Source organism: Morchella sextelata (assembly GCF_020137385.1).
Source record: "Morchella sextelata strain SCLS chromosome Unknown scls_25, whole genome shotgun sequence".
Classification (NCBI taxonomy): Eukaryota; Fungi; Ascomycota; class Pezizomycetes; order Pezizales; family Morchellaceae; genus Morchella; species Morchella sextelata.
The window spans coordinates 145,908-160,389 of NW_025408640.1; the positions used below are offsets into that span (position 1 = coordinate 145,908).

A 14,482-nucleotide genomic window follows, 5' to 3' on the forward strand; every position below is an offset into this window, starting at 1 on the left:
CAAGTCGAATCGGGAATCTACTGTGTTTATCTCTTCCGGCCACGTAATCCCGTCCGCCTTTTAGCTACGTTTCCTCCGTTGATTCCACTTGTCTCAGTTTGTCATCAAACTGCATGGATCAGATCTAAGCAATATGCACCACAACGTTCCCGAGAACATCTAGACAACACAACTTCATATCCACTCTAAGCCGTACTTCTCCTCAAAGTCTCCAATCACACGCCTTTGCCGTCAAAAACGCTTCACACCGTTTGTCCCGACCTTTACCTCGAAATCACTCCAATTGCACCTGTATCGTCCTGAAGAACCTAGCTGATGGTAGAACAGGTGTTCCGGGCAAGTACTGCCGGAGCATACATTGCAGAATACGAACCTCATCTCCATGTCCGCAATCGGAGGAAGATTCTTAGCAATAATCAATCCTACCTTCTATATAGCTTTAGAACGTTATTGAGGATGTATTTATTTATTGAGTGGGCGGGCTCTCGGCGCTTGGGTTTATGGATTCAGTTCACAATTGCTCCCTGCTTTCGACGAACACTTTCATGGCCGTACATCCATCGCTCGGGAGAGCCAAGGGTACGGCGCGTTCGGTTGTTTCAAGACATTTCACATCATGGATCAGGAACAAAAATTCTTTTTTGAAGAGGCTCACAACGTTTAGGTATTAATATCATAAACAGAAATAATCAAAACACTCAACCTCTCAGTTCGCAAAACATCCATCACCGCCTCCCTCTACTCCCCAGGCTTCCCACCCTCAACACCGTATCCTCTATAAAGGGGGGCGGCAAATACTTCGGTCTCTCCCTATTTTCCCCCTCCTCTCCCTCAGCAGCCTTCAATGCATTTTCCAAATCCCTCAGGACATCTGCCACATCCTTCCTTCTTGCCTCCAGCTTCGGCAAGTCCTTCGCCCACAACTCCCTCCTCGCCGCCACCATCTGGACCTGTGAAAACACGTTTTGATGTCGTCCTAGCCTCTCTTCCAGCTCTCCTGCAGCCTCCTCCAGCGCAGCTGCCTGTTCAAACTCTGCTTCGCTCCAGTCGCGGTCGTCGGAGATCTTGATGAGCTGTGCTCCGTATTTGACGATAGTGTTGGCGGCGTGGAGGTCGGTGATAACTGCGGTGCGCCAGGTGGCATGGTCTGGGGGGGGGTTGTATGGTGCGCTGAGTGTGGGTGGAGGACGCGGTCGGGTTGAGCTCATTGTTGTGGGGGTAGTGAGGATCCTGTTATTGTTGGTATGTTGACAGTTGGATATGGTGGCGGTGCGTATATAGTGTTGGAAGGACGCCGGATACTGTGACTTTGCGTTTAAAGTTACGTGACGGGGCGAATGCATCAATAGTAGGTGCTGAGGTAATCTCTAGCTGTGATGTTCAGGAATTCATAGCAAACCTGCTATAGATACTGATATCCCTCATTGAAAGCCCTCCTATCAAGCTCCACTTTGATATATAGAATTCTACAGATGTGGAAGCTTACAATAGTCACGCTAGCACTGAGCACATACGCACCCATTCTCTGCCGGAAGACGAGAAAATACCTATCCGCCGAGAAAACGTGACCAGGGATCGGATCAGAAGTGATGTCACATCTCGCATCCAATTGACGCGATCAGAACCGACCAAGAAAATCGTTCAAGTTCCTGTGTAACTGTGTATTCCAAAGTCGAAAATGTGGTTCTATGCCTCAATTCCGCTCACAGTATTAGCATTCTACACGACCGGTTAGAAAAAAGAAATTTATGGGGGCTTGGGAGTGTATTGAATATCTTTTCGCCGTTGGATTCGGGGGTTGTGTCTACACAGTAATTAATATCACCGCCGATCACACGATATTCCTCCTTTCCGGGGTACGGTGCGGTTCTATAGAGCTGGTTTGTGGCAAGATATGGTAATCAATGAAGATGTTCGGGATCTTTAGCTGGTTTTATAATCTCGTGTCCCTCACTGTAAATGCCCAGGCCATCAAAGAGGGGTGGGGCGAAATTGTTTTGTATAATTATAGAAAAAAAGACCCACTCTCGAGACAATGCAGGATCAGAGTGACTCTGCATGATGCAAATTAAGTAGCTTGATCGATAAACAATTATCTGTATCGGGTACCGGTTTTCACAATATATCACACGGTAGTTACAACGCCACCGTGCTAGCCAAAACGTCGTTGGAAGTCCTTCCGGCGACGTCGGGGCTTTTCCCACGGCAGAATATCAAGCCAGACATCATAGACAGGCTTCCCCGCTTAGCGGGGAGAATCAAATGATCTAAAACAAACGCGTTCTACGGTGCACACGGAATTGATATGAAGTGAAGAAAACGCAATCGAATCTATTCACACATTATCACTCGGAAACCTCAATTCAGAGTCTTGTGTTCCCATATAATTGGTTTTGAAGGTTCGATTTCGTCTGAGCTCCCCCGCTAGTGGAATAGGTTCGGCATCCGTACCATGCTTGGTTGACAGTTTAAAGCGACTCACACTCTTTGAACATGAAAAAATCGCCACCGCACTAGATCATTCAATCGAAAAATGGGAAATCCACCTCTAGACATTAGATCATCCCCATCGGTAAAAGAAATGATCGCATGGCAGTGTAACCTGTGAGGTCTTTACCGTCCAAAACAGACTTATATTTCTACAGTTCGATATCGCGACATCCGTATGTGCGACATGATACTTTACTTTCTTCAACAGTAAGTGAGCGACTACCTGAAAACTTCGGCTGTGAACTATGTGCGAACTACATACGCCTTCATCCGCCTAGGTTATAACTCCTTCATTGAATGGGAGGGGTAATGTCCCCTCATCTAGAAAGCGACCATTCCGACCACCACCGAAACATCCCCTAAACACTACCAGAGCTCACGGGTTGGTGTGGTGGTGCGACCCATTGCTACCCACTGCTTCGCGGGCAAACTTGTTCCTCTCCATCTCACAGGCAGGGACCATACGGCAAGATATTGGTACTTCAGTGCCTAGTAGGTCCTCACTATGTGCTCATGACGTCCCCTCCCCTGTAACTTAATCACAAGGTGCTAGGCTAGTAGGATATTCCCTCCATCTGTTTCTTGTTCCCGTGATCCTCGGGAAAGTAAACGTATCCGCTCGATTCCAACCGATCCGTATCGCACCGCCGAGTAGCACTAGGTTCGGTATTAGATTTCACCAGACCACTCGTCAGGGTCGGCAGAGCCAGCTCCAGTTGGCACCCGGGACACCAACCCAAAACTCCCCCATAGACTGAAAGGCATGCGAGCCCATCGAACCAAGAAAACCAAGTAAATCTCGACGGTGTACGACTTCTATCCTTCTTGTTAGTTCGCGGTACCATAGAGGACTAGGGGCCATACTAGTATGGAGCATCTCACGTACCAGAGAAAAGCCAATTGCCTCCCTCTCTCCATCACCTTCTCTTTCTCCTTCTTTGCACAGTCCTTTCTCGATCACCTCAAAATCACAAAAGATGTATTGCTCCCCCGAACAATGCGCACCTGGATCCACTAAAGATTCAAAACCATGACGTCAGTCCGTGTAGGCAAAGTCAGAAAGAATGGAATGTACCCGGGAGAGAACGTGACCGCAACTTCCATCCCCACCCTAGCTTTCTCATGTAGCCACAAGCTCTAGTACTACATGTCGTCGTCCGATGAGTCACCAGGCACTCCCCATCGTGCTGACGAGCTCCTCGTAGCCCATAGTGTAGTCTTAACCGTCAATTCTAGACTCGAATAGGCAGATGAGAGAAAGGGAAGAGTGGTGAGTCAGAGTAAGGATGGCCGTTGTGATATGACGACGTCGCCGCTTGCCTCGGGGGGTGGACCGTGAGAACAGCACTCGTACGAACCCCCGAGATGAACCTGAGTCGAGTAGACTGTCGGGGTATGTGTCATTGATAATGCGGTCGTGGTGGGTGAGTTGCCTTAGTCTCGAGTTTTGGTTCATGGTCGGCTTCGTCTTCGTCAATGGTGGTGAGGGTGGCGTGTTGGGAGGATGTCATTGTGCTGCAACGAGGTTGTGCGGCTCTGCTGCAGGTCTTGCAAATTTCGGCTTGGCTGCAGGTTGTCAAGTTCTGCGACAAGCATCATGAGGCTCTGTAGGTTGCAAAAGGAGCATGAGGCTCTGCGGGAGCACTTACCACCAACCCACCCATACGCAGTACGGCTAACCGAACTCTCATCAAACATCTCTGTCAGCGAAACGACCTACAATTGGGTTATCTGCCGTGCGAATAAGGGAAAAGAGAAGGGTCCCCCAGATCGGCATGTCATGCATGCGCCTGCGCTTAACGAAAAACGGAGAAACAAAAGAAAAAACCGTTATATGCGGAAGAAAAATGGAGACGCGGGGAATCGAACCCCGGACCACCTCTATTCAAGTAGAACATCTTACGATGCTCAGTTGCTAAAGAGGTATTATACCACTAAACCACATCCCCTTTCTGTTCCTCGCTTCTAACTAAATAGTTCAACGACCACTCGGCGCACTCCGCATACATGACTGAAAGCTAGAAACTCATCGAACTGACTGCAGACGTCCACAGCAGCCCGCGAACACTCTGTCGCATCAAAACTAGCAGCTAGCTAGCCCTCGAGAAAATAGCCTCGAGCAAATCATGACTCCAAGCTACCCTTTCAAGCGATCGGGACTCTGGTCCACTGCTTCCATACTTTTCTTTCTACTCCCAAAGCGCTAGAGCGCTAGTAAGCTTCTCCGACTCTGAATAGGTTGTCATCTTCGCTTAGAGTTGTCCATTCTTGCAGAGGCTCATACCGACTTCATTGACCCGCCAGAGAACTTAGGTAGAGGCACGTATACCTCAGTCCGTTCAAACTGCCCTCCTTGGCTGAGGTTGGCGTAACGTTCAAAACGACGATGGTGGCGGCAGATTGTTAGCTATGTCTTGGCAAGTCGACCAAACGAAGTCAACGCCATATTACAAGCAGGCCATGTCTAGAGACCAGCATGTTCCTACCTGTAAATTGAAAATTACGGTCGGAATACACCATTCGTAGAAGCGCTCCCTATTCCTTTGTAGCTGCACCTCTAGATGCAGCTGTTCCCGAACCGAGTCAACTGCGAGCGTGGGTTAGGGTTATCCAGATACCTTGAAGTATCCGGAGCGACAATGTCAAATCCCCAAACCAGCTACGTCTGATCAGTATTCTTCCATCCGCTCCCCCCCTCCTCTCCCTTTAAACTGATATTTTTCACAAGCCCGAGTGTTGATCGCAGCATATACCAAGCCAGACGAGTCCCTATACCAGTCAGCAAAAGCATATGCGGGCCGCGACACGGGCCCACCGGCATCAGGTCTCGCGCGGCTTTTTATCCCGCCAGCAGTATTCTCTTGCCAGCGGGAGCAGTTTCCGGAGACCGGAATGGAATTCCATGACACTTGGCAGGCCAAACTACTCTTCGATTCGCCCCTGATTGCAGATACATATCACCAGCAACAGAAGCACTTCCATGGCGCCGAGAGAAAAGCCGGGAAAATTCAAATGGATGGCTTCCCATGTACTTCTATTACTTTGGTATCATCTGGGGTGAGACATCACTCGTTTCTAGAGTTGAAAAGAGGCATCCCGAAACTAGTATACAACTAAACCTGCTGTCATGTACTCCATATTTGCTGACTGTTCCAACATCTCACGTTCATAGAAATGTACCCTCCTTACTCTGTGCCAGCCGGTAGCGCAAACTGGTCATCGACATTTTCATTCAGTGGATGCAGTTCGGGATTATCATGGACGCGGTAAATCTACAGAGCCAAAAGTTCCCCTAACGGATGAAACCTGGGGTAATCGGGGGTTAACAGGATCGAATATGGAATAGTCTACCTAATATAATATTGACCCTACATGAGAAAGGCGCGCGGATCCAGAATTATGCCGAATAAACCGATTTCCAAGTACTTCCAACCTTATATATTAATCCTTTGTACGACGCTAGCTCGACACCGTACTAGGAACACAGCAATATAACCGGGGGAACTTGACATAAGGAAACTGAGTCGAACGCGAAACATACAAAAAATTCAACCACATTAGAGTATCATAGCCTCGAACATGTGACTACCCTAGCAAAAATAGTAAAGGATGCATGTAGATGTATAAAAGGAAATTAATGAAGTAAAATCGAAAGGAAAAAACATAGAAGATCCTCATAAATGTGGCCAAAAATCCTCCCAAGCAACAGTCGAGTACGATCCTTCCGGCAATTTCCTTATAGAAAGAAAACACTCAATGATTATATAGGCCCTTGCCAAGATATTACAGAGACATACTGCCATATATAAACCCTGCCATATCATGTGAATATTGGAACTACCAAAACAGCTTCGGGCCCGCCGTGCAAATGCCTTAAAAAAGCTTTGCTCCGTGCTACTCAAGACTGTCCCTTCTCTTGATCTCATCAAGCGAGTTAACCTCGTGTTCAGCCTTTGGAGGAGTCTCTGCCCGTATCCCCACGCTCTGTTACCATCCATTCGCATTGACAGTCTGCGCCAGAGAACGACGTATTTCTCATAGCGAGAGGTATAGATAAGCTCGAAAAGGTTGAAATACATTTGCCGAAGCCAGATAATTGCCAAGGATGAAAGAAGACTTATGCAGGAGCTTTTCCAAAGAATCTTTTCCACCGACGATGGGAAATCGTTATTCCATGCACTTGTATGTACGCCGGAGTAGATAATGCAACAGGCGGTGAAGGACAACATGTATCCATTGTGCTCCAGATCCATAAAGGCGGCCTGGTGGACACTAACCGGACGTTTGAATCTGAATCTGGTGGGTGGGCACGACTGGCGGCGGTCATGATCTTTCAAGTATGGATACCTTGGCTTCCTGTATTCTGCGATCGCGATTGCGACAGTCTGTAAATCTCTTCGTGTTAGAGAGTGAGATGGTTCATCAAAGGTACGACATCCCATGACTGTATACCCGTTAGTCAAATCGTAAATCTTATGACGATTCTCGTCTGCGCAGTTTGACCATGAAAAAGGCAGCTCCAGCAGTATCCGTGAATCTTTATCTTCACTTATATACCACACTCGGTCTTCCTCATCATGACCTGTGCGCAGACCCGGAACTATCCAAAGACTGTGTCTCTGAGACCGCCGCCGACAGGCGCAGAGCACGCATAGCGTATCTGCTGCCCGTTTATCTCAAGAGTAAAATAGTGCCACCCAAATCCTTCTCTGGGCTCGGGTAGCCCAGAATACGATCGCGTCAGAGCTACCTCGGGATCCCATGTGTGTAGCATCGCACATAAGGATTCGTCTAGGAAGGCTGGCGATAGAGAGATGGGATGGCGAACGTCATGCGGCTTTCGCCACCAAAAGATGTACATCAGAACGGCAAAGACAACATGCGCGAGGACATTTAATTCGAGTAGTGTGACAGGTAAACCGCTTGATACCCGACAAAGGCAGTTTATCACCATCCACCCAGCCTGTAGGCAAACAAGTAACTTTGCAAGAGCGTCCGCTTTTGATCGATCGGAAACGTCATCTCTAAGGGTAGAAAGTGAGTATGCGCTCAGAGCACCCGATCTAAGCAAATGAAGAAGCCCTTCAGCTTCCACTACAAGTGTTCTGTTTTGACCGCGGGGATAACCGGCCAGCGAGAAGGTGTAACCTCCCATCAGAGTAAAGAAGGCATCCGCCATAGTGAATTCTATAGGACGCTTCCTTGTGTCCTGTGCGAAGTTTCTTTTAAACCAGAAGTGTAATCTGAGGTAAGCTAACATCAATGGAAAACAGAACCCCGTCCTCCAAAAAGGAGAAGAGTCCTGAATAATTTCGAGACGCTGGAGCATCTCGGAGAGTAATTGGTTGGCCTTCTCAATCGCCGATAAATCACTGTCCGGTAAAGATTGATCGGACTCAATAGTTGCGAGAGCTTCGCGCGCTTTATTGAGAGCGGTCTCGGCATCTTTCAAAGCCTTTTGCTCATCATCCCTCTCCAGTAGGCTCGCCTTCGCCCTAATGATCAAAACATCAGATTCATTTATAGCAGCCTGCATACTCTCTTTAATTATGACATGCCGTACTGAACGCACCAGTTTCCTTGCCTGGCGCCACTCACTATAGGCTTGAGCAAGGACGAGCTCAGGAGCAAGTAGAGCTGTTAAAACTGAGAGGCCTTTGTTTCTTAGAGATCGAAGCATGGTCGGCGTTTCGATTATATTGGGGTGGATAACGGTCCAGACAGCCAACATCATTGTACAGCTCATTAGAAGACTCATAGTCCCTCGACCTTTTGGATTCGGTTTAAAAGGAGGCTCAAATCCATGTCCAGCTGTTGGCATTCGGTACCGGCGATGTAGCTGCCGGGTCTGCCGTGGCCAGGGCTATAGCTATCGTAACGAATATAAGAGTAAACATGAAGATTACAAGAAGAAACGCTCTATTTCATGATTAGAATATAAATAAATTTGAAGGCACATTAGACTTACCAGATTTACTGCAGTGGAGAGAATGTGCCGGGATGATGAGTAGCTCTAATGGTACTGAGGCTCTTGATATTGATAATTAGACAAGGCTGTCGTCCGTTGCCGGTGCTAGGACCTACTCACATGGGAAACGAGGTTTACAGCCGAGACCAGACCCGGTGATATGGCGTTGCTGGTAGACTTCTTAGACAGAGCTATTTCTTATTTCTGGTTGTTTCTATTCATAGTCTTGATCGTGAATCCTTAATTACTAGTATCTTCCCCTGAGCTATGCATTGGGGGAGCAGACGTAGGAATAAATAAGTGAAAACCTCATCTCCTTAAACTCGTCTATGAGAATTTTCTGCGAAGGTGACATGCACAACACACATCATGGCCTCTTGTGCCACTCCATTTGGGCGCGGTGACCTACGTGGCCCCCAACTAAAAAATACTCTGAAATTGGTATCTCTTCGTGGCTTATCCAAGGTGCAAGTTCACGCCAAGCTGTGCTTCCTATCGCTCCGTGCGCTGGTATAGATTCATATTGCTTTTGCGTTGCGAATCGAGTGCGTGACACGAGAATGGGGTTGTTCTTGGCATGTGTAAAAAGGTTGAGTAGAGCCGACGCGATAGTTAGTGAGTAGGGGAGTAAGAATAGTTCTCTAGGTATATAATCTGTCAGCATGATCATAAAGTATACTTCTTTGGCGCCTGGCCCAAACTGTGTCCTCATTAAATGGACTGTTCAGAATATCAGATATTCCTTAGACAGTATCGTGAATGCCGTGTATGCATATCAATTGGGTACAGGTAGCAACATGAAACCGTCTAAATAGTCTCAGAATTTCCGTAACATTTGATCTATCCATGGACTTATCTATTTTATAATTAAAAACTAACCGGACCTAAATAACTATCTATGAGAACAGCATGATCTTGCAGTGTCAAGTAACTTCAACAATAGTTATTAGATAGACGGAAACTCTAACTCCATACCAAAATATCAGACCATTTTATTTGACTGACCTTGAGCTTGCTAAAGGTATGTCGATCCCTGAAGTGCGTGATTGCCCTGATAGTAGTTGCCGGAGAAGTACTCGTCATTTTCTGGTAGTTTAACCATTGCGAACACTGCCCGAGGCTGAGACTGAGCTCGCAATCTTTCATGTCAAGAGTAGGTACACTCACTGCTAAAGGGGGATTTTGTTGTATGTGGGTATCTTCAAACCGAAAATACACCCCAAAGTGGTCCTTGGTCAGCTGCGGCTGAACGCAACGAGTCTTGGCGATTTCAAACTGCACTTCCATGTGCATCGATCCTGCATTAGTCTGGGGTTTAGCGAGGCCTAAACAGCTTGAACACCATTCGCCTGCTTCGGTTGGCTTGGGAACTCTTAAACTTGCTGTGTCAAGGATTCCCAAGAATTCAGAGTTATTCGAGGACGAATATCGGACGGTAGCCAGTCAGACCAGGCAGGCACGCGTGGGATCGATAATGTGCAGATAACCTTGGGTTGAGTTTTCTACTCTAGATCTATCAACATAATCTCGCAGCCTGACACGTGCGTGAGGCCAAGGCAGATTGGTAAAATACATGTATACGTAGAAGTCTTGGCTGCAGTCAACTTTTACATAAACTGAGTAATTGGTTGGGGCTCAGTGGATCGAATCGTGAAGCAGTATCATGCGTGGCGGATGTTCGCTAAGTTCTGATATGGTGGATAGGCGACAGGGGTCCTACATGACAGATCAATCATTGACACCGTTATCTTATCGTATCAGACACACCACAATAGTCTTGCCAGGGCTCTGTCATAGTAGCCTGGGTTCAACCCAAGAATTGATGAGGGGGCGACACATAGGCTGCGCGAACAATACTGAGATTTGACGACTTCATGACTAGCTACTCCGCCAGTCAACGGAAGTCCTACCAACGATGGTAATCCATAGAGGGCCAATTTCAAAGGTTCGAGAGAGGTCGGAATTCCCCCTGTTACCTGGGAACGCTTCCGCTCGGTTTTAACCACAGACGGCCACAGCTCGGGGAAGGTTCGGTCCGTGTTATCGATGCGAGCCAGCGATAGGTGGCATCCAGAGCATGTTAGGTAGAGCTAAAGTAGTCGAGGGAGGTTTGGGTTATCCCTTGGTCTGATAAAAAATGCTGCCCACCCCAAAAAAGCAAATTTTATATGTGGCTTTACTAACAGATCCCGTTATCTCTCTTATCAAATAATAGATCTCCCATACAAATCTAATTCCTGTGTTATAGGGTGGGCAGCATTGCCAGACGAAGGGATACATACATCAATCCCGCACGCATATTGAGATGGAAAAAGGCCTGAATTTCCATCTGGGCGGGCGCGGAAATTCCTGGTTTACCCCACCGGGCGCGCTTGTACAGACCCCGATGTGATAACCTCTTCTCCATTCAAGCGTGCAAGTATAAACTCCTGTCCTCCGTACTATACAATATCAGTACATATATTGCTACGTGAAACGTACGTAGTAATTGATGTATGAGAGTCAAGAGGGTTTCATTAGGTTCTATCGTACAGGTTTATTTTATAATAGAGGTGCTCCGTCAGTCATGGGTGTCCGGCGGAGACACTATTAGTAATCATGTAACTGCAACACCTTCCTGAGGATACCCTCGACGCAGGTATAGCATATATCATTGATACGGATCATAGTCCACTACTTACTGAATATTGTACTCTGTCCCTCTGTTCCATCGCGAAGGCTTTCGCAGGCAGTGAAATGGAGATATGGTAAAGCAATCCAGCAAGGAGACAAATTCCCATTGAAACCGCCGAGAGAGAATATTACGGGCATGCATTAACACGCGCGCAGCCCTGTCTGCTTGCTCTGTGGTCCAGCTGTAAGTATCCTCCACCGCGCCGCACTCCCGCAATCAGATACGGCGTGAGAAAAATGAACCACAGAACGGTAAGACCGGCCATCATTCATGCCTACTTCCGCACAGCGCCCCTTCCAGAACAGCCTCGCACTCGGACCATATCCGCGCCTATCTCCGTCCTCACCATCCAGCAAAGAATGAAAACATTCTTCCACGCCCTCCATTTTCAATTTTCCGCTCCACGTTTTCCATGCGCTTGCATTACCACCCGCATGTCTGCCTTCCTGCGACACTTCTGCCAAGCCAAAACGCTCGCTTGTCCTTGTTCTAGCTCAACCAGGAAGATCGCTTATCCACGAAGTTTCCTGAGTGAACCGGTTTACCAAGGAAATTTCGTGGGTGGACTGAATTCTTCCTCAATAAACTAAATTTGAAAACCTTCAGTCCAGTCACGAAGTTTAAGCTAAAACCGGCTCATCCAGGAAGTCTTGCCCTACCTGATCTAGTTCGCATGCTGGGGCAAGTCCAGGCATGTTGGTACCATAATTACCGATTGAGAGTTATACATATTATTTTTAATCTTGATATTCATATTCTACATTCATCACATATGTAACCACGTTGCTACTAACATTTCTCAAATCTAGCCGATGGACGGGTGTTGTATAGGAGATCAATACACTCGGCGCGGTGAGCTCAGAAGTAGGTCAAATTAACCTTTAACATTCTGCATGATCAGATTCATGTCAGCCTTATGGGCACAATTCTACTGGAGACTACTTCCCGAATGAACCGATTTTGACCTGGACTTCATGAATGGACTGAAGGTTTTCAAATCCAGTTCATTGAGGAAGAATTCAGTCCACCGACGAAACTTCCTGGGTAAACCGGTTCACTCAGGAAACTTCGTGGATAAGCGATCTTCCTGGTTGAGCTAGAACATCCTCAACCCACCTCAGCCCCAACCACATCCCACCACCGCCGCGTTAATTGAACTCTTAACAACTCCCACCCGCCCCGCAAACACCAAAAAGAAATTCGCAAAATGCTGACTGACAGTCAATGACTGGCAGATCTTACTGGTTCCAGAGGGGGTCGAACCCTCGACCTTGGCGTAACATGCTCCGGAGAGATATTAGCACCACGCGCTAACCAACTGAGCCATGGAACCGTGATATCTTAGTCGCGCTAGTGATTTCAACGCGCGCCGACGTTGCTGTGCGTATTCTTAGTGGTCTTTGGTAGTTGTGGGAGGAACGGGGTGTTCCTGGTGACGATAGGCGGAAGCGGATGTGGAGGGTTACAGCGAAGATCTCCGGTATGTGGGCATAGATGTGGGCGGTCGCCGTAACAGGAGGACAGTGCGAAAACGATAGGCGACCAGTACACTCCAATAGTCCCAATATCACGCCTCGATTCCCAGCGTCCGGAAGTATACCGGAGGATCTATGCTTTCGTTTCTGCACTCCCAGAACTCTGATTCCATGGTAGGGACAGCTTCGCCAGTGCCAGAGTTGAACAATATGTACCTCTAGTAGAAGGGCCAGAGTAGTGTATCATGGTATGAACATTTGCCGTGAGACTGGTGTTGATATTCCCTCGATACGGATGTAACGTTGAATGAAGCGGTCTCGCGGGACTGTCACTGTAGCTACCGGAGGAGGGGGAGGGAGGAGAAGAGAGCACCACGGAATTTAATGGCGAGTCACGACGGATGGGATGGCGATGTTGCAGCTCGCCTTCATTCGCGGTGACTCTGGCTAGGCCTCGGGGATCAAAGGTCGTATTAAGGGCACTAGGATGGAGTGTTATCGTAAAGCTGATGGCCGCCTTTCCTATCGGCATCCGTGCAGGACAGCTTCTCTGCCTCCTGTCGTCGACCTTCAATCGTTGCGTAATTCCTCTTCCCTCTACTTGCAGAACCGACAAATCTTACCTCCGCAACTTTAATTTTCAGTCCAGCCACATGGGCGAGTACGAATGAAACATGGTGGCGGACTTAGACGAAATCTTGAGTAGAGGTGTCGGTGCTTGTCCTTCTTCCTGGTTGTCGTAGCGGGGGTTTCACTCGGAAGAATGGCTCTTCTTTTGCTTTCGGGACGAATTCACAATTCAGGTGGAAAGAAGATTAACAGGGGATGTGGATAGTAATGCATGAGAGAACGTTGGGCAGTGAGAGGTGAAAGCCCCTAGGCGGGAGAGAATGATGGAGAAAGCTTGTCGGCGGTGGGTTGTGGTCAGGTCTGCAGGTGTCCGGAAGAGGTGCTTTGTCATTTCTTCAATCTTGGAGTGCCACCTGGCTGAGATCGGTGATCCAGCATTCCAATACAGCGTAAAAGGACGAAAGAACATATGAAGTCAGAATGGGGCAGCAAAGGGAAGGATGCCACTTGAGGTCGCACGATCCTAGCATGATCATTCCAGGGGGACGATATTAAGATCCTCTACTATCTCGACTCCGAATTCAAAGAGAAAATATACTTTGGATGAACAAACCCCCCGGAACACGGCGCATCACGCCGACAGGGCAACGATCGAAGGACTATCTTATTTCAACATCTGCCTCCACTCGCTTTCTTACAATCACTTCCTCCCCTGCAGGTGTTTCTCTACGCCCGATATACAAAGCAGAAATCACATCCGGTGCCAGGATCGGGCTAAATAAAAGATGAGACTTTGTGAAGCCTCTTACTTCCAGTCAGCAACAATGAAAGAAGCGCACACTCCTGCATGCTGTTTTCGCCGTTTCCCGCGTCAAAGGCTCATCCTGGAGGTGAGATCTCGTCAGGGACATCTCACCAACATCTCCGCACTCCAGCACACCAGTCTCCTTACAGGTCGGGTGATTCTCAGATTATGAGGCATATCAAGTGGTGTATAGGGCGGCTTCGTGTTTGGAGATTCAGCGCACTCCGGGATCCAACAATATCGCTCTGGCAGACCTCGTGCTAGAGGAGCTCGAAATATCTATCTACAAGCCATTTATTCCCTCAATCTGCGACTGATTCTGGAGGAGTTAGTTCATAGTTCGTACTTAGTTTCCTCCCCCCCCCGGGGGGCCCAAACCCCCGTCCCACCATCCTTCTCTCGTCCTTCTCTCATTCGTCCAGAATAGAAGCGATCCGCAGAGAAAACGGCTCTAATTAATTTTTCTCGATAGTTTATTCAATTTCTTCCCTCTGTTAGAC

At 47.9% G+C, this 14,482-nt stretch overlaps 4 protein-coding genes across 4 annotated transcripts; all 4 read right to left on the reverse strand.

Moving 5' to 3' along the window:
* Positions 1 to 725: 725 nt before the first annotated feature.
* On the reverse strand, positions 726 to 1,208 carry H6S33_007952 (uncharacterized protein; the record flags this gene model as incomplete). The annotated part of the gene is made up of 1 exon (XM_044839624.1): positions 726 to 1,208. One exon carries the CDS (start codon positions 1,206 to 1,208, stop codon positions 726 to 728), a length of 483 nt encoding a protein of 160 aa, XP_044688143.1.
* Positions 1,209 to 3,039: 1,831 nt separating this feature from the next.
* H6S33_007953 (uncharacterized protein) lies at positions 3,040 to 3,946 on the reverse strand (the record flags this gene model as incomplete). The annotated part of the gene is made up of 5 exons (XM_044839635.1): positions 3,040 to 3,147; positions 3,227 to 3,306; positions 3,355 to 3,504; positions 3,566 to 3,601; positions 3,862 to 3,946. 5 exons carry the CDS (start codon positions 3,944 to 3,946, stop codon positions 3,040 to 3,042), a joined length of 459 nt encoding a protein of 152 aa, XP_044688144.1.
* Positions 3,947 to 7,090: 3,144 nt separating this feature from the next.
* On the reverse strand, positions 7,091 to 8,170 carry H6S33_007954 (uncharacterized protein; the record flags this gene model as incomplete). Its single annotated transcript, XM_044839638.1, has 1 exon — positions 7,091 to 8,170. One exon carries the CDS (start codon positions 8,168 to 8,170, stop codon positions 7,091 to 7,093), a length of 1,080 nt encoding a protein of 359 aa, XP_044688145.1.
* Positions 8,171 to 9,350: 1,180 nt separating this feature from the next.
* H6S33_007955 (uncharacterized protein) lies at positions 9,351 to 9,751 on the reverse strand (the record flags this gene model as incomplete). Its single annotated transcript, XM_044839639.1, has 3 exons — positions 9,351 to 9,389; positions 9,464 to 9,568; positions 9,626 to 9,751. 3 exons carry the CDS (start codon positions 9,749 to 9,751, stop codon positions 9,351 to 9,353), a joined length of 270 nt encoding a protein of 89 aa, XP_044688146.1.
* Between the last annotated feature and the right edge of the window lie 4,731 nt (positions 9,752 to 14,482).